The 27,611-nt window shown below is 38.7% G+C and overlaps 1 protein-coding gene and 1 long non-coding RNA gene across 26 annotated transcripts in view; one reads left to right on the top strand and one right to left on the bottom strand.

The window, feature by feature from the left end:
• LOC103459269 (uncharacterized) overlaps positions 1-27,611 on the bottom strand; it is a 175,310-nt gene that overhangs the window by 105,813 nt on the left and 41,886 nt on the right. The window lies entirely within an intron of this gene.
• Positions 1-27,611, top strand: part of cacna1c (calcium channel, voltage-dependent, L type, alpha 1C subunit) — a 176,534-nt gene that overhangs the window by 108,194 nt on the left and 40,729 nt on the right. For 9 of the 22 annotated variants that reach the window (XM_008400692.2, XM_017302776.1, XM_008400690.2 and 6 more), the window contains exons 7-23: positions 1,431-1,630; positions 3,633-3,736; positions 8,229-8,316; positions 8,890-8,974; positions 13,077-13,145; positions 16,554-16,644; positions 19,305-19,331; positions 21,694-21,854; positions 21,975-22,048; positions 23,578-23,729; positions 23,833-24,034; positions 24,166-24,286; positions 24,527-24,641; positions 24,906-25,023; positions 25,107-25,188; positions 25,425-25,557; positions 25,666-25,795. In XM_008400692.2, the coding sequence (XP_008398914.1) occupies positions 1,431-1,630; positions 3,633-3,736; positions 8,229-8,316; positions 8,890-8,974; positions 13,077-13,145; positions 16,554-16,644; positions 19,305-19,331; positions 21,694-21,854; positions 21,975-22,048; positions 23,578-23,729; positions 23,833-24,034; positions 24,166-24,286; positions 24,527-24,641; positions 24,906-25,023; positions 25,107-25,188; positions 25,425-25,557; positions 25,666-25,795 (1,952 nt within the window). Of the gene's footprint in view, positions 1-1,430; positions 1,631-3,632; positions 3,737-5,616; positions 5,721-8,228; positions 8,317-8,889; positions 8,975-13,076; positions 13,146-16,553; positions 16,645-19,304; positions 19,332-21,693; positions 21,855-21,974; positions 22,049-23,577; positions 23,730-23,832; positions 24,035-24,165; positions 24,287-24,526; positions 24,642-24,905; positions 25,024-25,106; positions 25,189-25,424; positions 25,558-25,665; positions 25,796-27,611 lie in introns of all 22 variants that reach the window. The other 13 variants (XM_017302765.1, XM_017302778.1, XM_017302764.1 and 10 more) reach the window with 9 other exon arrangements.

Here is a 27,611-nt window from a genome sequence, read left to right as displayed (position 1 = left end):
GCCCCTGGAGAGGCATTAGCTTTGCATGGGTTAAGTGGTGATACACTATTCTCCTATACATCACCCTGGAGGGCTTATTTTGCATAATTAGTTCAACACTATTTTTCACATAGTCTGGATTTATTTTATAGCTGTTCACCTGAGACTAAGATATATATTTTTAAATGATTGTAAAATACAAAGCTTAGATAAAGAATTACCTTCTTACAGATTTCTTCTGTTTTTGCTTTTTGGTCACATTTAACTCTTTTTTTTCCATTCTACAGAGCTTTAGTAAATAGAAAATATAGATTTCAAATGATGATTTCAGTTATTAAAGGTAAGTTGTCCAAACTAACCTGGGCTTGTATCAAAATCTAAATGTTTCCGTTGTTAAATCATAAGATAACTGTAGTTACACACTTCATTCTGGTTCAGTTTCACTAGACACAGCAAAGTCTACTTCCAGAAGTGCAAAAAAATTAATTAAATGTTACCACTGATGACTTTAAGTAGGTGGAGCATTCTCAAACAGTAACATGATGACCCGATATACATAAATTCTGCCATTTTTACGACTTTGGAAGTCCTGTGAACCCCAGGGAGGGTCATTATCCACAAATGGGACAAATCTGGAACTATGGGCCCAACAAATTACTAGGGACTTTTTCAAAAGGACAAAAAAACAAAAAACATCTAATCCACTATGGACTTCAGCTGCACCAGCTAAGGCCATTGTTTATTAATTTATAATAAGAACGGGAATGGGAAAAAAAAAAAAATCATTGGAGACTTCCAAGACAAAACCCATCGCTGACCCCAAAGAACACAGACGTCCAACTGAGATAGAAACAAAACATGTTAATGGTCCTGTGTGGACTGATGAGACAGAAGTGGAACTTTTTGAAAAATGTGCCTCCTGTTGCATCTGGAATAAAACTAACAGAATTTCAGCATTTAATTCCTATATGGCCACTTTACAAAGATTCATCGTCAGGTATCCCAAAAACCTGATAGCAGTAGTTGCTGAAATGACAGCACTTAATAGGTTTAAGTGATAATTGCACTGGATCTGGATGATTTGGATAGCTTTTTTCCTCAGTATTTTGTATGAACTCATGCTTTTATGTCTGATATTAAAACATTATGCTGATGTAATTAAATGTAAAGTCGTTTTTCACCGATATACAGTGACTGACTTAGATAAGTAGTAATGTCGAGTACAAATCCACTCAATTGTGCTAGCAAAATGATGCTATGATTTTTGGTTCATGCTTTTATCAAAAGACGAAAAAAAAAAAAAACAAGAGGGTATATTATCAAACATTTTGATGAATTTGATACAATATTTGAACAGTTAATTTATAAAAATCTAAACTTGTTTTGCTCTCCGGAGGAAAGCTATTTATGCATTTTTATGTTGACGATCAAAACATGACGTTTTGTCGCAGATACAAACGCAGAGGAAAAACCAGCACCATGTGCACCTGACGGCGCTTACGGTCGGCACTGCATGCAGAACGGAACCAAGTGCCAAGTGGGTTGGGAAGGCCCGAATGATGGAATCACCAACTTTGACAACTTTGCCTTTGCCATGCTGACAGTGTTCCAGTGCATAACCATGGAAGGCTGGACGGACGTGTTGTACTGGGTGAGCCGTTTGCCACAACTGTGATTTATGTTGAAGAACTAGATTGAAACTGACCAACCAAGAGCATTTTTAGAAAAGATACTCATGCAACAGGATGCATATCTGTAGCAGAAAGGCAGAGACTTACTCAAAAGATTTATTACAGAATAAGGTATAACACACACACACACACAAACACACACCAAGCTAGATTATATCTCAGTCATGTGCAGACAAAGCAGTGTGTACAGTACAGAAAGTACAGCATGAAGGAGGATGCCTTGTCCTCATTCAGTCTGCAACAGACTACTAAATCAAATATTTTTGAGGATAATTCCTGGGTTTATACTACATCGGAATTGATCATTTGGCAGTAGATGACGGCAGAGGAGGACAAGGTTGAATTTGTACAAAAGTACATGGTACCAATCCGGGCAATTTGACAGTACAAGCCTGTGGCGGCTGGTTTGAGTAAATGTAGCACTGACCTGAAGATAAATCTCTAAACAATTTGTGTCCAGGATGTGTGGGGTCCGCAGAGGACTTTGTTGGCCTTTTCTTGACCGAAGACCTTTACAAGTCCTGGGTAGAGGGAAAATCAGCTCTGATGATACTCTCTGAAGGACTTATCATTGGTTGCAGTTTGGGTCTTTCCCGTCCTGTAACATCAGCACACCAATCTTCATTTATATAAAAGCTGAAGAGGAGCAGAGTCCCCACTAAAAAAAGCTTTAAGAGTGAATCTGCCCGTTTACTTCTTCGCATCTCCAGTAAAACCCATAGAGACCAGCTACGCCGCCAACAAAGATATTAGTGATGTTTGGGTCGATGAAAAATGGACCAAAGTGTTTTGAGGGGACTGTCTATTGTTTAGCAGAAATGACCACAGAATGGTGGCAGAGAATAACCATAAAAAAATACACAAAGTACAAGAAAGGCTGCCATCTGTGTTATAAAAAGAAAAAGCTTGATTTTTGAAAGTTATTTTTTCAAACTGTATTTATTTTCTGTAAACTTAAACATCGATTTTAATGTTAGTACCACACAAAATGTGTGTATGCTGTGTGTGTGAGTTGCATTGGCGTGAGCACATGTATGCACATGGAGCAGATAGCCTACAAGCTCTACACCCCTTCTGTTGCTTTCCTGACAGCTGCAGCTTGCAAGTACATTAAGACACCGGACGTTTGAGAATACACAAGGCCAACTGCACCTCTGATGTACATTTGTAGTGTATTTACATTGTCATGCACTATCTGGATGACTAAGTATAAGAAAGAAGAGGCGGCAACCATTGCAGTCAAAGAAAACGACAGAAACTTGTTTCCTCATCCACCTATCTTAAATAAAAGTCTATAATCGATAGAACTTGAAATTCTACATAAAGGCTCCCATTTTTATCAGTTAAAAGAGGTCAATATTTTAACAATTTTTTGTTTTTTTTTGTCAATACGTTTACATCCAAGGCCCTTCAGGAGTTAGATGCCGCCCGTATTCCTTTGACAGCAGCTCTGTCTCGGATCAGTCCCAAATTATACATCGCAGTGCATTTCCCATAAATTCATGTACTGAAACAAATCATCTGTCGCAGATGGGTTTGCCTTTCAAGGTCCAGTTGGCTAAAAGTAACGAAGCAGCTGTTAAAACACATACCTTTAAATGTTAAGCGGCTGCAGCAGATGTAAGGGGTTCTGTGTTTAGTCACATATATGATTAGCTATGCCTTCAAACACAAGTTCATTTCTAGCTCTTTTTTTAACATGCATGTTTTTTTTTCCTCTTTCTACGTTTCCTCTTTTTTTTTTTTTTTTTACTTTAACACACATTCTTTGCTGGACTTCTTGCTGCCTCAACTATTATTTTCTTTTAGATCAGTCCCAAACACCGTCATATACATTTCCCTCTCGTTCTAATCCATCACTTTCTTTCTGGCCTTTTTAATCTTAACCCCCTTGTTCCCTCTGTTAATCCTCTCTTTTTTCCCCTCGTTCCCCCGTTCCCCTCTGCCTCTCTCCTCCTTCAGATGCAGGATGCTATGGGCTATGAGCTGCCATGGGTCTATTTTGTCTCTCTTGTCATCTTTGGCTCATTTTTCGTTCTCAACCTCGTTCTGGGTGTGTTGAGCGGGTAAGAGCTTATACTGTTGTCATGTGTATACGTATGTGTATTGTGTGAGCTGAGCTTCAGATGTGGAAACCGACTATGTATCAAGACTCTGTTAAATGTCAACATTTCATTCGGTAAATTCGGTAAAATGCGTAACAGAAGTCTAAACGCTGAAAATTATACAAATGACTTCTTTTCTAAAACGTTCAGCTTTCCTGCTATCTGCTGAGGTTTGTTCTGGGTCAGTTCACCCATTTGCAAATTGGAAGAGATGTTTTGAATATGTGGGAGAGAGACCTTTTCTCAACCCCCAAACAACTCTGCAAAAGTAGTTTGAGGTGAAGGAACAAAGTCACCAAAGTCGAGCTCTGATGAAAAGATGATATGCCTCCATAGAAAACTACTCTGTCCTGCATAGTTTCTCACAACTTTTTATTTTTCGTTTCTCCAGGTTTCCTTTTAGCATACATTTTTATTTTTCCTCTTATCAAAAGAAAAATAAATAAATAAATAAAAATAAAAAAAATCACAATTTGAGCTTTCAACAACAATCTCTTCGGACTAGTTTAACCATAAATAAAAAGGTAGATCACCAGTCCAATAAATAATTGCTTAGCCTTTAGTCACAAGCAGAATAACACATGTACCATGCAGAAATAAAAGAGATGGGTCCCAATCTATCATGTTCATGTCAGATTGTTGCACTGGGGCCACTTCCTGTCACAACCTGTTCGTGACGTACACATGGACACACAAACGCCCCCACAGGTTAGCTTTATCCTTTCAGTTTGACTAAACACCAGCTTTGTTGTTCTTCGTTGATAAGTGACCTCCGTTGTTTTGCTTTCTTACACCCCCCAAAAAAGTGAAATCAATCTCACCGTGTTGTGCACATCTGATAGTACGAAGGGTTACAAAGTTTCTGCATGTTTGCATTTTTTCGTCTCTAAGTGCAGCTCCACCTTGGTGCTTTTTTACTCTTCTTTGCCAAGTCGCACCGTTTTAGACCATCTCGTGGTCTGTGAGGACACACGGGGGTATAAATAATTCACCCCTCAGGTCGCTCATTGAGGTGGAACGCTAAAAAGTCTTGCACTGCAGGGAAAACACAGAGGGAGGGGGGTAAATTCTTCTGGGGCCAGACTGGAGTATGGAGGAAATGTGACATTAAAGATAGAAATCATGGGAATTAATTATGAAACACTAAACGGGAACAGAATTTAGTCGTTTATTTTAAGATTTTTCAAATCTCCCACAAGTAATAATCCTAACAATTATAATAAAATTACAACAGCAGGTTACGTAAAGATTTCATTTAAATATGAAACTTTTAATCTAATCAACTATGCAATTGAAACTAATTTGATTAAAGATATTCTTTATTGTTTTTTTTTTTAAATTCCTGAATTGAATTATTTTGCAACCTTGGAGTCTTGGAGAATGAACGTTTCTGTCATGAGGGCTATAAATACATCCAATCCTTGGGAGTCTTGCTGCACAGTCTGTTCATGTGTCTAACTAAATAAAGATGTTTTTCCTCAACAGGGAATAAACCAGAGAAAAATTGTGTCTATACGACGCTTTCAGACAGACAGTGGATCTTATATATTGCAAACTCAAACAAAGGTTGCGTTTCATCGCAAGCTTTTAACTAAGGAAACACAAACACTTATTTTTAAACATCCATGTTGGTTATTTACGTTCTCACTCTGACTCCCACAAAATCGAAACCACTCCATCTGTTATAATTTTTATTTTTTAACTCCTTCCCTTGCTCCCTTCTTCTTCTTCCCTTTTTATTCCCATGAATGTCTGTCCTTCTTAATCCTGTCATCTTTCTTTTATTTATTTTTGTCCTTCTTGTCCCTGGACCATTTCCTCTTCCATGCTCCATCTCCTAGGTGAATGACGCAGTAGATTACAGGTGGCCCTGGGTCTATTTTGTGACCTTAATCATCATCGGCTCCTTCTTTGTGCTAAACTTGGTTTTGGGGGTGTTGAGCGGGTAAGGGCGGACAAGAGATGATTTAAAACCAACTTCTCCCTCCGTCGCTGCTGTGTTTCTGGGGAAGACGAGGAGTTTAGTTTCTGGACTAGTGGCTCTCTTATTACTTGTGCTGACATTTGCAATAAACACAATATGAATGTGGGGGAATGCATGTGAGCCTTTCAAATGTAAGCAGTTTTTTTTTTTTGTCCCATTATACGCACAAACCTCTTTATATTTTGTTCACATTTTATGTGATAGACAAAAAAAAGAATCACATAATTTCACCCCCTTTACTCTATTGTCAAACACATGAAATCAACTTCAACTACTTGTTTTAAAAGTTACTTACTCAGTAAGTCAATATAGTAATCAAACACACTACCTTGTGTTGAATACCTCATCAGAGCTCCATAAAATAAGAAGTTTGTGCTTGTAAAAGTGAAAAACTCTGAAAGGACACAAGGGGTGAGGATTTTACAAGCCAAGTGTAGATTTGTCATCACGGCTCTTAACAACTGTGGCTCAGGACCTTTCCCAAGAGAACAATGTAAACTGCTGATAGACTTTAGCTGACTGTAGTAGAATCACTTGTGATTCTGCCTCAAGACCACAGAGACCTTTTGGGTTTTGTCTCTCTGTTACTACGACGCTGCCGTTTCTGGGAAATAGAACTACTATCATGAAAAGGTCTGCGCTCAGCACTGCTGCTGCTGGCACAGAAAACGCTCCTCCTCGTATAGAATAAAGAAAACGACCCAGTGGTTAAAAAAAATAATAAAATAAAAAAATCTACATATTTGTAGATTGCTGGTAGGACTTTGTGAAACATGTAATTACTTGAGCCGCTCTGCCTAACTTTGGCACGACTAGAGTAAGCGCTTCAACAAATCTAAATCCTGTAAATGTGTGCTTTATTACTTTCAGAACCATCTATCTTTTATTTATTATGACATCCGACTTGACGCTCCTATGGAGAAAGTATTAGACGTCTGTCTGGTCCAAACAGCTCGGGGTTGGTTTGGGCGTCCTGACTTTGTCTAAACCTCTGAGTAATGATGCTGTCAGCACACTACACAGCCTGACCTTTTACCAACTGGTTTCTCATTGGCGTCTCAGGTTGGCATTATAACTAATTGCTAAGCAGGAACAAGAGCAGCTACAGTGCAATTTGGAGACAGAAACATTGAGTGGAACTCGGGGCATAATGCGACATGAAACAGCAGAACGAGCTGATGTGAATTCACAAAAGAGGAAGAGAGACAGAAAAAGTAACCGAAAGGCGATGCAGGGAGAATGGGATACGTACCACTTGGATATGTATTCCAAGAGGTCACTGACCTGAATCGTACCACAAAACAGATTATAAATGCTGCTAATTTTTTTTTTCCTAGTAGTTCTCAAATCACCCATTAATGAAAAAAATATCTAATTCTATGGTGGAGATCTGGAGAATTCAAGTTTTCCCACATCCTGTGTTGCAAAATAGACAAATAAATGAAAGACGTGTGTAAACTTTAAGCTTAATTTTAAGAAGATATTTGAAATTTGTTTATTTTATAGTTATATATATACATACATACTATATATATAAAATACTGGTTGTTTGTGTGTGTTTGACAGTGGTTTACTGTTGATTAGTCATTAGTTCCTGTCACAGTTTACATCCAGTTTGCTTGGCTTATCGATCCGCCTCCTGCTAAGTGCATCAATCAAAACTGTTTGTACAGGACAGAAAATAAACACAAATCATTGACGGACTTGCTGTTACATTGGATTTTCTTTACATGATTAAACCCAGCCAAAGCAAATTTTTGTAGCTGCAATTTCAAGAGAACAGTAAAGACTTGCATATATATTGTTTGCTTTTTTGTGATGATTTTCAGTTAGCTACTTATTTGAAAAATATATTTTACATTAAAGCAAGCTTTCTTTCTCTAATATAAAAGTTATTTGATTATCTGATAAATTGGATGCGACATAAAAGCAAAAAAAACATAAATCTGTAAGCACTGTATCATGGAAAGCAAACCGCCTTGAACTGTTTGGACCTGAACTAAATTCTTTGATTTGATGGAAACCTAATAGTGATCAAAGAAATAATTCAAATCAAAGCTTGTAAAAGTAGATCTAAAGGCTAAGGAGGTACAGATGAATCACAGCAGAGGTGGAACACTGAAGTTGTTGGGATTTTTTTTTTTTAATATCCAAAGCCAAGTTCCTCTTCGCTTTAAGGTTTCGCTTCAAAGCTGACTCTATTGGGGGCCTAAAAACTCAGGTTTTCCATTTTCGTTTGCACACTAACAGCTTTTCTCCTTCACTCATTGCCTTTCCCTCAGCAGGTTGTCCCACACCCTCCCCTATGCTGCAAGCTGCATCATACTAGTTAACACAGTACTCTCACGTTTGCCAAAAACTTTCAGCCTGGATTTTCAGATTCTTCTTCTTGTCTTTCGTTTCTTTGTTCCTCTCTCTTCCCTCCTGAACCTATAACCCCGTCCCGTTACCCTGCCTCCCCCCTCCCAGAGAGTTTTCCAAGGAAAGAGAGAAGGCCAAGGCACGTGGTGACTTCCAGAAACTACGAGAAAAACAGCAACTGGAGGAGGACCTTAAGGTGGGCTGCTGTGTTTGAGCACTAAGTGTTTATCTAAGTCACTTATGAGCTAAAGTGCGGAAATGTATTGTACTTATTGATTTAAACACTCCAGTGTCCTTTCCCTCTCTCAAAAAATAAAAACATTATTTAGAATGAATACTTGCAAGGTCTCTTTAATTGAAAAGATTGCCACATTCAAAGGAAGAGAAATTCAAACTGTTTTTAAATCTTGTAAAAGTATCTGTGTCCATCGAACGTCTTCAGTGTCTTTCATGATCAACATAAAGCACAACTTTGCTGGGAAGGAGGGAAAATAAAAAAACGACAAAAAAAAGAAAAAACTGAAATTTCTGGCATGCAAATGCACATCCAGTCAATCCCTCCATGCCACAAACAAAAAATGAAAAGCAATATTTATTTGCACTTTATCATAAATTGCATTGGAAAATGGGAATGAGTTCAACGAGACTAAATACTTCTGCAAAGCACCGTTTAACTATTCAGTGCTTTCTCTTTACGCACATTGCCCGATCCACTGTTACGCCCGCTGACTTGTTCTCCCCGTCTCTGCATTCGTTTGTCCGATTGCAGGGCTATTTAGACTGGATCACTCAGGCCGAAGACATCGACCCAGAGAACGAAGAGGAGGGCTTGGACGATGACAAACCCAGAAACCGTGAGTGCTACAGTACCATAATTCATTTCCACCAAAGGACGGGGCCAACATTTGCTTGGTGTAATTTTGTGCATGTGCGTTTAAGTGCAGTACAAAGTTGGGAGAAAAGTTGTGTGCAAGTATGGATTTATAAAGGTTCTTGCCAGAGCTAGTCCCATCGGAGAGGTATTTTTGGCAAAGTTTAGAAAAATCAACTGACTGAGTGTTGAGTGTGTGACAAACATAAACACCGTTTGCTTGAAAGTCCTTCTGTGGTTTTAAACCTGTTTAGATATCACTGGGATGCGTCATGCTGCAGCTAACAACCAGTGGTTGCATGCTCTCTCTCTCTCTCAAACACAGTCCTGCACCTACTCGTTCAAGTGTACGTTCTAACAGGGTACACCTCGAAAAAGATGAGCACTTGTGTTTTGATAGAAACGTACCACCCGGTTTCAATCGTCCACACGATTGGAGAGAGAGGCAGCCACACATGTTTCTCTAGGACTTATCCTTGCTTCAAGAGGCAGAGAAATGGAGCCTCCTAACCTGGAAGTCTGACATGAAAAGCTTAAATTCAGCTAGTGAGAGTGACAGCGAGAAAAGGAGAAAGGGTCTTTTTTTTTTTTTTTTTTTTTTTAAGAGGCTTGAATCACAGCTTGCATGCACTTGAAATGAATGAAAACTAATTACACAAGAGACAGCATGGATTGTCTGCACACATCTCCTTTGCCGAGCTGGTGATTCAGTCTTCAAAAGGAAAAAGGAAAAAACAAACAAAAAAAACCACCGATGACATTATGGGTGGAACAGAGAATTGATTAATCTAATGATATTTGCTCTCTAAGAATCCCAGTGAATTAACATGGTCTAAGACGGAATGACCCAGTTTGCAAGGAAATAAAGCTTCATGTGTTACCATTTTGTCGGTCCGCGCCCATCAGTCAGGCAAAACCGAATCACTTCAGGTTGAGGCATTTGTCACAGTATGCTGCCAATTTAGTAGATGTCGCATAAAAATCACCACGTCTGTTTTTTTAAAAAGACAAATTTCTAATACTGTCGATGTCAATATTGACACAGTGCAACACTGTGAGTTGTTAATTTAATCGGACAAGCCGTCACATGTCGATGAGATGACGAAATGATAGGATTTTATCGTCTAAAACTTCTACTTCAAAAGGATCAATCATATTTCTGTTTGTGAAGGAGAAAAATCAAGTCACTTAATATTTCAATTGCTTTGCCTCCATCACTACGATCGATGGATGGATGGATGGATGGATGGATGGATGGATGGATGGATGGATGGATGGATGGATGGATGGATGGATGGATGGATGGATGGATGGATGGATNGGATGGATGGATGGATGGATGGATGGATGGATGGATGGATGGATGGATGGATGGATGGATGGATGGATGGATGGATGGATGGATGGATGGATGGACGCTCCTCCTGGTTGATGAATTGGGCCGTTTCTGTTGCCCTGGGAGTTTGTCACAGGAACACTTTTCCAAAAGATGATAGGAGACTATGACAAAAATTGACAGACAAAATGACAAGAAAAAAAAAACTGTATATGTGCACATGTCTATAAGACATATCATACTATCATAGTTCACTATTTATTAACAGTGCGTTGTAAAAGTCCTTTTCCAAAAAGTCTTTGATGGTGGGTATGACATAAGGTGATGTGGAGATTATGTTTTTTAGCCAAATAGTGTTTTGCATGTAGGCAAAGCACTATACAGAATACATACATATGACAAAAATATTCGATTGCACTGATGTTGATGTGGTTGTAACATTGAAAAGGTCTTAATGCAAAGCACTGATCCATCCCATCTGTGCACAAAGATCAACAAATGTGTAGCTTGTGCACATTGCAGAGGGCTTTTCTAGCATGAATGTGCGTTTGTGTTCATTACAGATACACTTGCACGAGTCAGTTGCCATTGTCAGCATGTTTGTTATAGTATTAGTGAGGAAGCATTCAAAGGGTTTCAGGTGTAATCAGATGTGCAGCGTGTGGATGAATGTGGTTTAAAAAAATAATTCAAAGTGTCCTCACCTGACAGTAACTGTGCTGGTCGAAGACGAACAGCAGTCTGTTCTCAAGTAGAACTGCAAACAGTTCAATTGCCAAAAACCATATCCTGATGAGTGCATTTGTCAGGAACAGAAATTCCTCTCTTGTTCTCTTTGCTGAAGGCTTTGTGTTGATCCACCATTTTCTCTAAAACATCCCAGGGGCTTATAATTGGATTCAGCTAATTGGAAATAACCGGGGTACTCAGTTTTGTGCTAATGATCTCCAGTTTTTCTTTCTATTTTTTTTTTTGTAATCACTGCAGTACTGATTATCACAGGTCTTATCATTTTTCTGTCTCAAGCTTCGGCTTACTTCTGCAGCCGTCTTTTGAAGATACTTAGCGACTCTAAAAGGGGGGGAAATGCAGAACTAATTAGAACTAATGCAATTACTGTATCTTATTGTGTCATCTCAGCAGTTTAGCATGTGACCTAAGTCATCTCAGAAGCACGTTGCGTATTGCTGGGCCTTTCTATGCGACTTGCATGCTCTCCGCCTTTGCCATCTTGTTGCATGAAGACCGGGAAGCTTGTTTGTTTCACTCACTGCTGAATATTTTTGTTAATCGTTAACCTAAGCAGAAAACGATGAGTGCGGTTTAATATCAAACAGTAAGAAAATAGGGTTATGTTTCTTTTTAGAGTGTATGTAAACATTTGGCTTCAACTGTATAATAGATGCCTCTACAGTCTTCACACTAAGATGTTTAAATTTGGCTTGTTTACGATTTTTATTTTTCTTGCTTCTTAAACATAGTGCTTTGGTTTGAACATCATAAAATTAGCGTTGAGTCTTTCAGTTGCTTTTTGTAGATGAGTTAAGGCATTTACCATGATACTGATCACTTAGAACCCTAACCTTCATTCTCACCTCAATCACAAGTACTAGTTAAATTTATCAGCCAGCTACTGGTTGGTATTGGCAACACATTGTTCATTTATTATTCACTGGATGCATTTGGATTCTACTCCTAAAACTTGTTGGATAAATTTTTTTATTGAAGCTGGTGTCATGTTAAATGTAACACCGGCTCTACTTTGAGCAAATATCTGCAATAAATAATTATTTTCCATTGACTTTGAAAGAGAAGGTGTCCAATATTTTCGAAGAGCAGTGAAGGATGTACTGGGGTTGTCTTCGATGGGACTTGTCAGAAATTTAAGATGACAGCAAGTGAAAAATTACTCTTTGAAAGCATGAAAAATGCTTCATTTAAAAGCTCTGTGTGTGTGTATGTGGATGTAGTAGTACATGTGATTAAAATGACAGAGAAGAATCCGAGTTTCATTTATCCTCATCGCCTACAATTAAATGAGCTACAGCGATTCTGCAGCTGTTTAAAATATCAATGTTATGTATTTTATTGCATCACCTTGCATGTTCCGTTTCTTGTTTAGTTCCTTAGTGTTTGCAAGATTTTACATCTTTCTGTACAAGAGATTTTAAATTATTATGTGTTATGTTATGATTTAGAAGACGATGAACCCAGCGTGCGAGTGTTACACAAAGAATACAATAGAGAAAATGATTAAAAAGAAAAATGCAATATTTCTCAGAAGCATTCAAAAAAAAAAAAAAAAAACCTTGTGTAGCTCTCAGTAAAAGTTTAAAGTCAGTTTCTTGAATTTCATCTATAGAAATCCAGATAAAATTACTTTCTGACCTTTATTGTGTTTCTCTCTGCGCAAAACTGCAGAAGTTTGGGTAAATAAAACAAAGATCAAAAAATTTAATTGTTCAACAAAGGTGGAACAGACGGTGCTGCAGTCATATTAATTATTTTCAACGTAAAACTATGGTTTAAATGAAGAAATGAGGTAATTGTTTAAATGTTTTTTTGCAACTTGGTTTCTGACATGCACACATGTAACGTGTGCATGTCTCTCATGCTGTCTGGAGGTGAAATGTAAAGCTCTCTCTACATTATATGCAAGTGTGTTTGTGTGTGTGTGTGGGGACGGGGGGTGTGCGTGTGTGTGTGTGTGTGTATATTTGTCCTGTTGAGCCGTGCTATCTGTCCCCAGGTAAAGGTCGACATTTTCTCTCTCTGCGTGGAGCCGTGAAGAAAAACGCGGCTTTCCTTCGTAAGGCGTGTGCGTTTGTCTGCATGGACCGACATTAGTTAGAGATCTTACAGATCCTAGAACTGCAAGCGGACTGCAACCCCGAGCACTTTTTCTACGCCTAAAATCTTCCTTTGTTTTTATTTCTACCTTCCTTACTTCTGTAAAGACTCGCCTGCCACTTAAGCAAGAATATCTTTTGCCCCATTTAGAGCTTCAACCCCTTACTGTGCAGTAAAAACCTCTCGACACTGTAAATTTGTTTGTTCTCAATGTCTTGCTTGTGCCTTTTGCACGCCTACATCCAAATGATTGCTGCTCATTTAACAATTATTTCAAACTTAAGCATTACGATATTACAACGCTCTCGTTTTATGAAATTTTGCCCAAAATTGTGTCTCCTGTTGCTTTTCTATATTGGCTTTTGCGATGCTTTGGTGCACATAAAATTTCACTTTTTCTTATAAAAAAAAAAAAAAAAAAAGTTAATTGCAATGTAAATAGAGACAAAGAGAAGAAACAACTTTACAGTTTTGACATTAAAATTTTGATCTGAAAGGAAACAATTTGCTTGATTGTCTGAAAACATAAGAGGTGAATGTTATCATACGAGGCCAATGCAAAGCATAAATTAGTATATGCAAAACCATCTTTGCTGAAGTGATGACATAATCCTCTTCTTGTCATTTCAGATTCCTTTCTTTAAAAGCCCCTGCATTATTCCAGGCTCTCAAACTAAAATATGAAATTTTATGCAGAAAATTTTTTTTTCTCCAACTTCTACTCTACATTTTACACGCAGTGCCTTGCAAAATAATCTATAATACTTTAGGTTTTCCATATATTGTCACTTTACAGTCAGACACGTCAATGCATTTCATTGGGATTTTTACTCATAGACCAACAAAAAGTGGTGTATATTTTTGAAGTGGAAGAAAAGTGAAGCATGAAATTTTTACAAATCTGAAATGTTTGCCATGCTTATGCAATCAAGAAAGCAATACACACTGGGAAAACTCTGGACAGTAACTCAGCTGTTGTGGTTTCTATCAGCAAAAGCGATATTGGACATTTGTGAAATTTCTCTCTTGGCCATGATCTCTAAGATTCTTCAGATATCCAATTCACACAAATGCATTTAAAAAAAGCTGTTTTTTCGTCTCCAAAAACTAAACTAAGTCATAAATAATCCGCGTTAGCTGGGCGGGGCTCAAGAATGATTTGATTGCATTCTACTCCAATCAAATCTTTTCATAATTACCCCACTTAAAATAGCAAAATAATTAGCTTAGGTCCCCGTTTAGTGAGAAATATTTATTTTGTCTTACTTACTTACTTTGCTTAGATAAGAAAGACAAGACTTCACTGACTGAATGTCAGTCTGTGAAGTTAGGATATAATTGAGATATAATTTTCCAGAGTCTCCAAAAACAAATAAGTCTGTGTACTTACATGATAACTTGAAAGGTTTTGCATTCTTAACAGGCTAAAGCAGAATCTAATCCCATTTACGCAGTCAAAAAAACAACAACATGTGAGCCCTGTTTCCATCATGTCCTTTTCTGTCTCTTCAATCATTTTTTACCCTGCTGTCCTCTGTCTTCATTTTCCTCGTTTCTTGTCTCTTTGTACCAGGTCTTTGGGGTTTACTCTAACAATAGGTATTAAACTAGTTCATAGCTCCATTGAGGGGAAGGCACAGAGTTGCTTTTGAATAGTATTTGAAAGGCTTTGTAGCCTCAGGAGAAACTTGCTGCTCACAAGTGCGTTTAACCAAGTAGAGTAGCTACAGGAGGGACATGTCGAAGTGTGGAAACTTACATCATGTTAACGGCAAAGGCTTTAACGCTCACAGAGACCAGGCTTAACAAAAGTGAACCTCTTTACCACCAATTTGTGTGTCGACGCACATTTACGTTTCGATATGATTGAAACAACGGGTTTATAAAATGGTTTGTAGATTAGTGGGTTTCCCAACAAATTAGCAGTTGAAGCCTTCACCGCCGTTGAAACTTGCGCATCAAAATTCTCGCTTTGAAATCTACTGAAGTCATCTGTAGCATATTAAATCCACGCAAGAAACAGAAATGCTCAAATAAACTTAAAAACAAAATTACAGAAACGCACTTGCCAGTGACGAGTGCAGGCAAACTCCGTGTGCAGTGTCTGAGTCTGATACCTACAGGTGTAGCAATAATTTTTGAAGCGACAATAAAGGAATGCGGCTCATTTTCCCCCAAGCAAGCCTGAACTGACAGAAGCAATAAAAAGCGATGGATCATTTCAAATCAGTCTCTCAACCAGCCGTCTCCACATTCTCCCTCTTCTTTCTCGCTCAATCTCCTGTCATCTAAACCGTCTTTTAGTGCTTACATTATTGTCTCCCCGTCCCACTTCACTGTTATCGGTCGCCCATTCATTTTGTACTTTTTGTTTTTTTAATGGATTTTTCTATTATTACCCATGAATATGTTTCATTTTTCAATGTCTTTCCCCATCGTCTCAATATTAACTCATCCCTCTATCCTTGCATGTCATCATTCGCACGCTGTTTTATTTAAGACAGAAAAAAAATATGCTGTTTGAACTATGCTCTCTTATTAACAACAGACATATTTTAATTTAGACTCAAAGGTGAGGATGAACAGAGCACATCTGATGCCATAGGGAAGCTCTTTCCTTAGACTACAAAGAAACTGCAAAGTTTCTCTCTTATGTTTAAGACATGAACGCAGGGCAGTCCTGAAAAAAATCATATAAGAGCTTAATAAAACTTGTATCTAGGGCCATTGTTTACCGATCAGACCAGTTGGACAACTCTAATAGTACAAAGTCCAGACTTAAATTTGTTTGGGAGTCTGTCATAAGACTTGAAAATGTATGCTCTCCAAGGCTCTCAGTCCAAACTGACTGAGCTTCCACTATTTAGCAATAAACTAAAAAAATTTCCATCTCCAGATATGCAAAACCGGTTTATTTAAAAACTCGCAGCTGTAATTGTTGCAAAAGGTGGTTCTGCAAAGTTCTGACCCAAAAGGGAATGCGTCCGTGACTTGTGAAGGCGCCAAATTTTATGTAGGAGAATCCGAGTAATGGGGAATAAATTAATGCATTCCACACTTTATTATTATCTTAAAAACTATGTGTCCTTTTTCTTCCTCTTCACCGTTATTCACTATTATTTGGTCTATTGTGGAAATTCTCTAAGAAATACAGAAAAGTTGGTGGTTCAAAAAGGCAAAAAAAAATAAAAAATCGTTTTGGAAGCTACTGCAAACATGCATTTGAAACGTACATTTTATTTCCAGGTAAACGTTAAACCCCCTGCACACTTATGCTGCCGTAGACCTTATTTTTTTTGTTTGTTTGTTTGTGACTCATCCTCATATTTTTCTTTTTTTTCTTTTTTTCCCTTTTGTCTTTACCCATTTCTCTCAGTGAGCATGCCAGCCAGTGAAAACGAATCAGTCAACACAGATAACGCTCCCGGGGGAGATGTGGAGGGAGAGACCTGCTGCACCAGACTGGCGTGAGTACCTCACCCTCTTACACACACACACACACCTCTTCTTCAGCTCTCTCAATCCCCGGCCATCATTCCCATGGAGGGCTTCCTCGCCTTGCCAGGATTTTTGTTTTTTCCCCACCAGCTCTGCTGTGTCAGACATGGTACAAGTGGCTTGGCTTGCCTCTGTCCTTCATTGATCCAACTGAGCCAGCCTTAGCCTTATAACTCATTGTGTCATGCAGGCATTCATGCACCAAAGGCTCTTGGGGTAAAAGGACCAGAAGGTCGTCAATACACTCCACACAGATAAAACTTTAATTAGGGTGAAGGTGATTTATCTGAAGAGACAAATAACCGCACATTCTGTTCCAACAGGGGCTGTTGTTTTCTTTTTCAAAGTCTATGAACATGACCTTTGACTTTATTGACATTTCTAGAATAACACTGCCAAAATTTAAAGACTAAAACATATCTTTACCCGAGTATGACTATGGGACATAATTTCTCTCTCTGTGTTTCTGATCTGCCTCTGCCCCGCCTGAGTTTGGCCGTTGAAACGCTTTCTTCCTCCCCTGTGGGAGTTCACAAACGGCTGACTCACTCACTCCTTGCTATCCCCCGGATGCTTTTCTTGTGATTTTACATTATTCAGAACAAATGAGATGCCTTCTTTCTTTGACGCAGGGCCTCACAGGAGCCGTGACCTCCAGCGAAGCCTCTACTTTAGCATGCAAAAGGCAAATCCAAAACTGCTCGTTAATGGAACGGGTTGCTGGCGATTCCAGAGTAAAACTATACAACACACAAAACAAATTTGCTGACCAAAGATAGAGAGCATGTTTGGATGGTCATTCATCTGTACGTTCACCGTTTGTCTGTCGTTATGTGCTTGTTGTGTTGTTTGCGTTTATTCGTATACTGTCAAAATGAATTAACCTGAACATAAGAACTAAAATATGAAGAGCATATGAAAATATAATATTTCAGCTCATCTGTAGAAGTAAAAGTTTATTTAGAAAACACACCCATTCACCTGTCTGTCCAACCATTTCTCTATTCATCCAGCTCTTTGTCCTTCATCAGTTGTCCTATCGATCAAGTCATTCAGCCGTCCCTCTGCTTCTCCAAGCATCCATCCAGAAATCATTTATTCCATTTATCCACCTGCCTATCGACCAATACATTTATTTATCTATCCATCTGTCAGTCTGTCTTTCAATCCATTTGTTCTGATGTTCACCTTTATCATGAATTCTTCTTTCCTGTTCCACATTTAAAACCTCACCTCTGTAGATATATTGGCTACAAATTTAAAAGTGATTTTTTTATTTTTTTGCAATGGCCAAAAAAATGGGAAAAAAAGGCGGGTCATTTTCAAACTCAATAGTCGTCGTATTAAGTCATCAGCTTGGTTTTATTAGTTCGATCGCAGGAATGTTATGACAGGTTTATGAATTTTCAGCTTGTGCAGATAGTTGTGTTTTTTTAATGACTGCTTCAGGAGACCTAACCACTCAGAGCCACATGAAGGAAATCATAACGGACTGCAACAACTTCTTCTGATTTACATTAATCACAAAAGTATGCGCCATCCTAATTTTTTTATTTATTTCTTTTCTATTTTTTTTATTTGCAACACTTGGAAAAGAATATAGACCTTCCGTTGACCGAAACTTTACATAACGGCGTTTTCATCCTGGATATAGAGCGTTTTCTTGAAGGCTTTTTCCCCCCACTTTTGTTTTTTTTTTTTTAAAATGGGACTTTCAGTGTTTGTCAGTTCTTCTTCACATTGCCAGCAGACAGACCCTTGGGGTACGAGCTACTTCAGCACCTGCTGATCTCTTCACCGAGACGGACACATGAAGGGAAGTATGCACTGTCAGGTCCCATATCCAGCCAGTCAGTCATTCTGTTCGTTCTTTCAGGCCGTCAATAAGACGCTTCATTGTTTCCGTCAGCTGTTCAGTCAGCCAGTGAGTCAGCTGCTCCATCAGTTCATCTGATTTTTGTCAACCAAACCAGAGCGGAAATACAAACATCTTACAAAAAAGAAACAAAAAAATAGATTTCAGATTGATTCGGCAGTTATCGATTTAATTTTGTGAACTATGATACTTGCAATGGACATTGTTTTTTTTTTCCCCTTCTCCTCTCTTCTCTTCTGTCAAAATGTCCTCCATGATATCTTGTCCTCAGTTCTCCTTGTTGTACCTTTTTCCTGTTACAGTGGTGAACAATCAACAGACTTTCCTTGCATTAATGAATTGTGGGTTTTTTTACACCAGGATTGACTGGAGGAAAATCAAACTACTGTTTTCTTTTGACTGGATGCCACTGTGTTTGTGTACTGTATATATATGTATATGTTCAAGAGAGTGATTTGTTCACAATAAAATTCATTTTGTTAGGCTCTAATATGGCTACTTGAAACTGGCGAATTGGACCATTTGGCAAATATTTTCTTTGATCATCTGCAGCATCTTTTGTTGTTTTGCCTAAAATTCTTAGCTGTGAAACATGCAAAACGAATGCAGGTTATCAAGAAACATATACATGCTGCAAATCTTTTTACAAAAGCTATATTCCCCTTTAGTTTTCAAATCACCTCCGTCTCGTGTTTTTTGTCCGTCTGTGTGCTACGTGTTTTTGTATAATCCATTTTGTTTTCTGTGTTCCAGAATTAGGATCTCCAAATCCAAGTTCAGGTTAGTACATGTTTACCGTAGTCCTCTAATGAAGTCGTACTTATTTATTGGCTGTGAATGTGTGTTAGTGTCTTTGGGCTTGCGTGCTACTTTAGAGAGGAACAAAACGAAAGGAAAGCAGGAAAATCTAAAACTAACATGGATCAAACTAACAGAAACTCCCTCAGTGCTCACTAATTATAACATGAGTAATAAATTAAAGGTATTTCATTTAGCAAAAAGAAATAATGTTAACAATCGTAACTAAAGTAAAATAGTATCAGTTTAGTCTGATTTAATTTTAGACTGAGAACAAAGAGTACATCGTTTTACAAGATATATAAGCTAAGTCCCTTTTTTCAATTCAGAGCTTCAAATACCTCAATGTAGCATCATTCAAAGGTGAGACTTTTCCATCATTTTAATTTCTTACGTTGCGTTAGATACATCGACATATCCAACACAGAGATTTTAAATTGATGCTCTCCATTAGTGAAGAAAATAGTCGTAACTGGTGGCATTAAATATTTTAGCTCCATTACACCGAGTCAGGTTGTGTTTATGCTGGTGTTGTGTCGTGAGTTGCGTCTTGTGTGGGCCATAACTGAAAGCAATCAGAAAGAGATGAAATCCTGAAAAGTCGTGTTTATACATTTAGTTGATCACGAATACTTCTATATTCTTACTTCTATGAAAAACAGCAACCAATCACAGATCTGATACCTTTATGATACATCGTGTGGTACTGCATCCTTCCCAGTGACACAAAGATGGTTCGTCGTGGTTATTTACGCCGTTAAAAATGCTGTTTTCTCATGAAGCCTAAATGTCAAACTAAATGTTATGAATACTTAATCATTTGCACAGTTCTAATGTTTATAGCGAGCATGATATAAGTGCTTCTCACAGTATCATAGCCTTGACCAAAACTGACCATGATTTTCCAGTGTTTAGACAAATTTAAAACAAGGATGCAAAACACAAAAGAAACATTTCCATCCATCCTGTCTTGTATCAACAGTCACAGGCTGCTTTAATGGTTTGGGAGATATTTTCTTGGGTCACTTAGCACAACTGAGAATTGTGCAAATGCCACAGCCTTTATGACCGCAGAATTAGTTGAGATGGATGCTTCCAGCAAGATAACGCACAAATCTGAAATAAACTGAAACTGGTTTCTTGAGCGCTACACTGAGTTGGAAGCTATTGGAGCTTCCCAGTGACCTCCATGGTAAGGTTCAATCCAATAGAAGGCCTCAGGGATGAAATTGCAATATGCTATTAAGACAATAAGGACCAAATGGATATTTTCCAACACCATTATGAATCCAGACAGGACCTATAGTACAAAGAATTAGAGCATTTTCTAACAGAGAATTGGGTCCAAACTGCCACAAGGAAGATGTGCCTAATAACTTGTGTGTGTAGACCAAAGCAGGATTCAGTGTTTTCCTTTTGAGGGGATTTTTGATGTTTAAGCGTCTATACAAGTTGATGTCATTCCAGAGATTATTTATAAGGAGATGAACATTAAATCATTGCAGTTTAGAGATAAAGTTTCATTTATACTTTACTACTGCCACTATGAGAACAAGTAAATCCCCCTCATATTGCCTTCACGTGTTTTCATGTCACTTACTCAGAACGGGACAATTATGAAATTACTGTGGAAAATTGTTCCTACATGGGAGGAGAGGTAAAATGACCCTTGTGCGACCCATTGTGCGGGGAGTAGAGTAGATTGTTTGCGAGGCGTGAAGCCGGCAATTATCAGAAACAATGACGGAAATTTTCTACGGTGGATAGCAAAAGAAAGTGAAGAGGAATTAGTCCACATGACAAGCCAGGAACAATCAACTGCATCATTTCGGCTCTTTTCTTTTGTCAAAAGTACAGTTCTCATTTGTAGATAAAATACATTTCATTTTAATGTCTGTCTGCAAGTGTCTTTTCCCTCTTTTCTTTAAAATGGTCTCTCCTTCTCTGCTACAAAAGCTCTTCAAAGTTTGCTGCTAGTATGAAACACTTTTGATGACTAACACTGTCCCACATCTCTGCTTTAAGACAACAGATAGCCACAGGATATGGAGCTGATGTCAACTCGATACTGTGCGCTGACCAATTAACTTTTTCTTCTTCTTCCTCTTCTTCTTCCCCCACTGACTGCCTTTCTCTCTTTATTCACTGCGGATTGTTCCTTATTTCCTCATTGGCACCGTATTTCCCTCCATCTGGTTCCATGTTTTTTTTTTCATTTTCTCTGTTTCTATTTCTCTCTCATTTTTTTTTTCTTCACTCGCCCTCTGACCTATACCATCCAACATGTTTCCTCTGTTTCTACCCTCTCCAAAACTTTCCTCACCTCTCAATCTGCCTTTCTCAGTCGCTACTCTCGCAGGTGGAACAGGTTGTGCAGGCGAAAGTGTCGAGCAGCAGTCAAGTCCCAGGTTTTCTACTGGCTGGTCATCTTCCTGGTTTTTCTCAACACCCTGACCATCGCCTCTGAACATCACAAGCAGCCGCAGTGGCTAACAGACGTGCAAGGTACGTCGCATGCAATGTATACATCACACGTAAAAAACACAAATCATAGGAATGGAAATATTTAGCGCAAAATTATTCTTTCAGCTTCTTTTCATCTTCTAATGTTGTTCCCGTTTGCAGATATAGCAAATAAAGTATTACTAGCGCTCTTCACTGGTGAGATGCTCCTAAAGATGTACAGTCTTGGTCTACAGGTAAGTGGTGGCAATGCTTTAAAACCACTGACTTCAATGTCAATTTTATCTAAATGTTATGGAATTAGAGCATCACAATGGGGTGCATAATTGTGCACAATGCCATTTGCCATTTTTATGCTATTAGGTGTGAAGTGAAAGGAAAGTGATGAAGGGTTAGTCAGTCAAGTCACATGCTTGTTTGTTTTCATCGTGCATCTCTCTAGCAAAGAGACTGGATGATGAAAAGTTTCAACTGCTTCCTTACTTTCTAGTTTCCTGAGAGTAAAGGGCTCAGCATACAGGAAGTGACAAAAGGCCAGTGAAAAGCGTCAGTTTTCTGCCACTCAGGGTGATTTCCAACACACGGGACACGACAGCAACAAAAGTTGAACAAGACCAAACTTTCGTTTTGTCTTGTCGCTAGACTGCAAGTGCACGTCTACTGGTACGACCTCAAAATTTTACGTGCATGAATTTCACCAGAAGCCAGGTGATTGTCGCTCACCACACAAATTCCTTATGTAACGAACGCAGAGGGAGCGACATCGTCTCCCGTGTTTCGAGTCCGTAAGGAGGAGTAAACTCTTGCATCAGTTATCAGCCAGGCTCATGGTTAGCTTAGCATGAAAGCCTCGAGAAGAGGAGAAAGCAAAGGAAATGCTGGTTTAAAAAGCCAAACGTGACAGTTGCACTATGGGAGCAATCTGTGGTAAACCACTTAACCTTTGGTAAAACAGTACCAACTAAACACAACAATACAACAAACATATATGTAAATGCAATGCATGTTTTATAGCTTGAAAAAAAAATTTCAGTCATCAGCTGGCTTTGTCTTACCGACAGTCCACAATTACTGTAGTGTTTAATCAACAAACATAATGCAAAAAGGCCAGCACAAAATAGCTTGCTTAATCACGACATTGATCTCATTGAGAAGCCAGCATTAAAAGAAAAATGCTGCAAATATTTGACGCCCAGTACGCAGAAGTCTGTTTTGTTTTTTTTGTTTTTTTCAACAAAGTTCCGACAGTATATCCTGTTTTCAATGTTTGAGCCTAACAATTAATATATTTTGAAGGGCAAGTTTGTTTACAGAGACTTCGTAATCCATTTTATTTGTTTTTGGTTTGTGTGTTTATTTTGGATATTTAAAATGTCAGTGCTAAATGTTCTTTAGAAATTAGTTTATTGCTCTTTCAGAGTGCGTCTTTGCATTGTCAAGCCAGTTATTCTATTAGTAAACCAGTGGTCTCAACATCACAATATCATCATTTATTTATCACAATAATTTTTGGGACAATTAATTGCCAAGCAAAATTTGTTATTGTGACGTGCCTCAGTATTTAAATCCACTGCACAGCTCATAGTCAATTTTACTCAATAATAATAATTTTACCCTGAGGAACTGCAAGCTGCAGATCTCTGGTCTACCACGTGTAATCCTAATAAAGTACATTGATGTTTGTTGTTGTAATGTGACAAAAAGTTCAAATGATTTTGCTTATGACCCGATTCTAACCGTCTTCCCTTCTCCTTGCGCCCCGCAGGCGTACTTCGTGTCGCTCTTCAACAGGTTCGACAGCTTCGTCGTGTGCGGAGGAATACTAGAGACCATTCTAGTTGAAACAAAGATCATGTCTCCTCTTGGCATCTCAGTGTTGCGTTGCGTGCGCCTGTTGAGAATATTTAAAATAACAAGGTCATTACGACTTTCACGGCACTGACTACAGAAGTTCAGCCCAACATTTTCCAGACAAACGCCGACGTATGCGTCATCTGGGTCTTTGCTTTCTTTTCCGTAGATACTGGAACTCTCTCTCCAACCTCGTGGCCTCGCTTCTCAACTCAGTTCGTTCCATTGCCTCCCTGCTGCTCCTGCTCTTCCTCTTCATTATCATCTTCTCGCTCCTGGGCATGCAGCTCTTCGGGGGGAAATTCAATTTTGACGACACCAGACGGAGCACCTTTGACAACTTTCCCCAGTCTCTGCTCACTGTGTTCCAGGTAACAATAGGCCTATTACTTTTTTTTTCAGGGTCATATCTGTGTCCATTTTGCCTCATCTTTGTATGCTCGTGCTCTAGTTGGTTTATGCGCTTTTCATGTAAAACCGATCTCCATTATTTGTTCCACAGATTCTAACAGGAGAAGACTGGAACTCCGTTATGTATGATGGCATCATGGCGTATGGAGGCCCGTCTTTTCCCGGCATGCTGGTCTGCATCTACTTCATCATCCTCTTCATCTGCGGAAACTGTATCCTTTTCCGCCTGCAGACTATGAGAGCCATGCTATCGTGTGTGCACACAGTGGACAGCTTCTCCATTTTAAATGAATGGAGAAGCTGCTTTTCTGCCCAGAATACATTTGTGCAAAAGAAATGTGTACATCACGGCATTTTTACAAGCTTTGTACTGGAATGATTTGTGACCGGTCTCGCCTGCTGCACCGTCTCATCTATTAGGTACTTATTTCTTACATTACCCCTCTGAACAGACATCCTACTGAATGTCTTCTTGGCCATCGCTGTTGACAATCTAGCAGATGCCGAGAGTCTGACGTCGGCTCAGAAAGAAGAGGAGGAAGCGAAGGAGAGGAAAAAACTGGCCAGGTAAGATGGAGAAAACCAAGAAACTAAGAGATTCGGCAACTGAAAGCAGAAAGGGCAAGAAATGAGACATGTTTAATGATTTGCAACCCCTAAAAGAGGCTAAGCCTGAGAAATGTGGAAACTCTTAGCAAGGCGTGAACTGCTGGACTCAGTGTACCACTATCCTGTCATCACTTCTTTGTTACACAGTAAACAAATGCAAATCTGTGATTTAACAGGGAGTAAATAACATTCAAAGAAGGTAAGATATTATTTCTTTATCAGGCTTGCCAGTCCAGAGAAGCGTCAGAATAACGAAAAGCCACCGATAGAGGAAAAGAAGAGTGAGAAGATTGAGCTGAAGTCCATCACTTCTGATGGAGAAACCAACACTGCAACCAAGGTACATACTGACATAAAAAAAAAGACTGAAGCGACAAAGTTTAGTAAGGAAAATTAGCTGATGAATAAATCTGCATTTCACAGATCAACATGGATGACTGTTGTGGAGATGAAAATGAAGAGAAGAACCCGTATCCTGTGAATGATTACATAGGTAAAGTGCAAAGTAAGAAAAATATCCCTGACGTTTAGCAGCAACACAACTTGTTCTATTTCCAGAACAATGGCGCAAACCAAGCTGTCAAACAATTGTGCTTTTTCTGACATTTTGGTAAAAAAAAAAAGAAGCTTTCTTTCCCAACAGGAATAAAATTGCCATCTCTCTCTGCTGTTTCACCTTAGTTTCTGTTCATCTCTTTTTCTATTTTCTTTTCTCTCTCTCTCACCCAACCCTCTCATCAGGAGATGAGGACGAGGACGAGCCGGAGATGCCGGTGGGCCCGAGGCCGCGGCCGCTCTCTGACATTCAGCTAAAGGAGAAGGCCATTCCCATGCCCGAGGCCCGCGCCTTCTTCGTCTTCAGCCACACCAACAAGTAAATTTAATGCCGTTGTTCTGCCTTTCATTCGTTTTCTTCTCCTCTTTCTCCTCCTGTTCTCGTTCGTATGCTTCAGTTCATTTTCCCTCCTTCCTCCCCGAACAGATTCAGGGTTCTGTGCCACAAGATTGTCAACCACAACATCTTCACCAATCTCATCCTGTTCTTCATCCTGCTGAGCAGCATCAGTCTGGCGGCAGAGGATCCGGTCAAGAACGACTCTTTCAGAAATCAGGTGGCAGATTGAGTTATAAACTTGACTTCCAGATACTTTGCCTCTTTACCACTTTATCATCTTATTCCCTATTCTGTGCTTAAATTTGTCTCCGTTTTAATGTACTTTTCCCTCACGTTTTAAAAAAAATTACATCCTATGTCCGTTAATTATGGTTTTGATCCTCATTCGGGCCATTTGACTCTTGAAATGTAAAGGATTACGACTTCCTGCTGGGATATTATAAGCAATCAGCCATGCTTGATTATGCCTCTGGAAATTGGCATGTCTCGTCCTCTGCTCTCTGCTGCATCCTGACTTGCATGAATGAATCAAAACCAGAACTCGAAGGGACATTACAGACGCCTTCTGGGATATGAATTCCTTTGGATTCCTAAGAATGAGCTGGAGATTGTCACTAGGGAGAATGTCGTCTTTCTAGACCGGTTACCTCTGACACCTGATCTTAGACAAGTGATGGATGACAGGACAAACAAAAATGGGAATTCTCATTTCTCTAATTTTTATTTTATTGCTGTATGTATATATTTTAGCATATTTAGCACAAGGTGTAATCAGATTCTTCCACGTTGGAAAAAGAACTGTCATATTTATCCTTAGAGGCCTAAAGATGATATAAAGCAAATTCCTTTACAGATTCCAATTGAACTTGTCATAAGTTCAATTCAGGAGATGTGGAACTTACAATTTATGAACTAAATAAACCGAGATTCTCTTTTAGAACTGGTGTAGTTACTATATATTTCTTTACCTTTTTAAAATATTTCTTAGACTCCTTTTCTTTGCCATGTCCTTTAGCTTAATTTGCCATTGTTGTGATTTGGACCTTCGGCCCTCCACTCACATGGGGCCAGATAAGATGCACATCAAGCACGGCGCAGGCTGATGCCTTGGTAGCCATCATTAGCAACCCACACACATATGATTAACTAAAAGGTTTATAGCTGACAGCAAAATATAGACAAACTAAGCTGTTTGTGTCTGGCCTGTTACACTTAATGAGATTGCTTCCAGTACTGTAACTATTATTAACTTCCAAAAAAACTCTTCTTTTCTCACTTTAATGCATGCTTTCTCTTTTTACCCAAGCAAGAATTATAAGTGTAATCTTTGTTTTGTACACATACAAATGGCTTACTTTACTTTAGTTAACCTTCAGTTAACCAAAACTCTGTGCTGAGGTGCATTAAAGCAATGTCTTTTGGCCTCAAGTGTTTGTATTATCACGAGATGGGAGCAGAGACGGTCGGCCTCGAGCGCAAAGCTCTAAAACTACAAAGTCATTACAGTTTGTCCTTATGAGGCAGCTGCATTTATTAATAAAGCCTCGCTGTGTGTTGTTTATACAGCTTATTATTTATTTAGTGTTTATGGTGGTAATTGTGCTGTGGTATAATGGAAAGGCTGAGCACCATGAGTGTTTTATCTGCTCATGTACATTGTTTCCTCTCTAAGTCAGAAACACGCGTCCCCCTGGGGCCAACGAGGATCTGCTTTATAGAAGTTTCCCTGGCATTGGTACACATTACAGTTAAACAGGGCAAGCACTTAGCAGCAGTTGGAGATTTAGAGCGTTACATGCATTTTAATCTGCTTGCAATTTTTTTTTGTCTCTTTTTGAAATAAATCTTAACAAATGCTTTATAATGTTAGTTTATGTGGAGTCATCCACGGTGTTCTTTTGGATTGTTGTTGCCCATTTTAGTTGATGATTTACATTTATTCTAAGTTAATCAAATATTAATCAGTAAAAGGGAAAAAGAAGAAGCCTATTTCTCTTGGCAAGGCTTCAAAATGAGAAAAGAAAAGCAAACAT

The sequence above is a fragment of the Poecilia reticulata genome, linkage group LG23 (genome assembly GCF_000633615.1).
Source record: "Poecilia reticulata strain Guanapo linkage group LG23, Guppy_female_1.0+MT, whole genome shotgun sequence".
NCBI lineage: Eukaryota > Metazoa > Chordata > Actinopteri > Cyprinodontiformes > Poeciliidae > Poecilia > Poecilia reticulata.
Note: the sequence above shows the minus strand (reverse complement) of the source record. Positions and strands in the feature narration are given on the sequence as shown.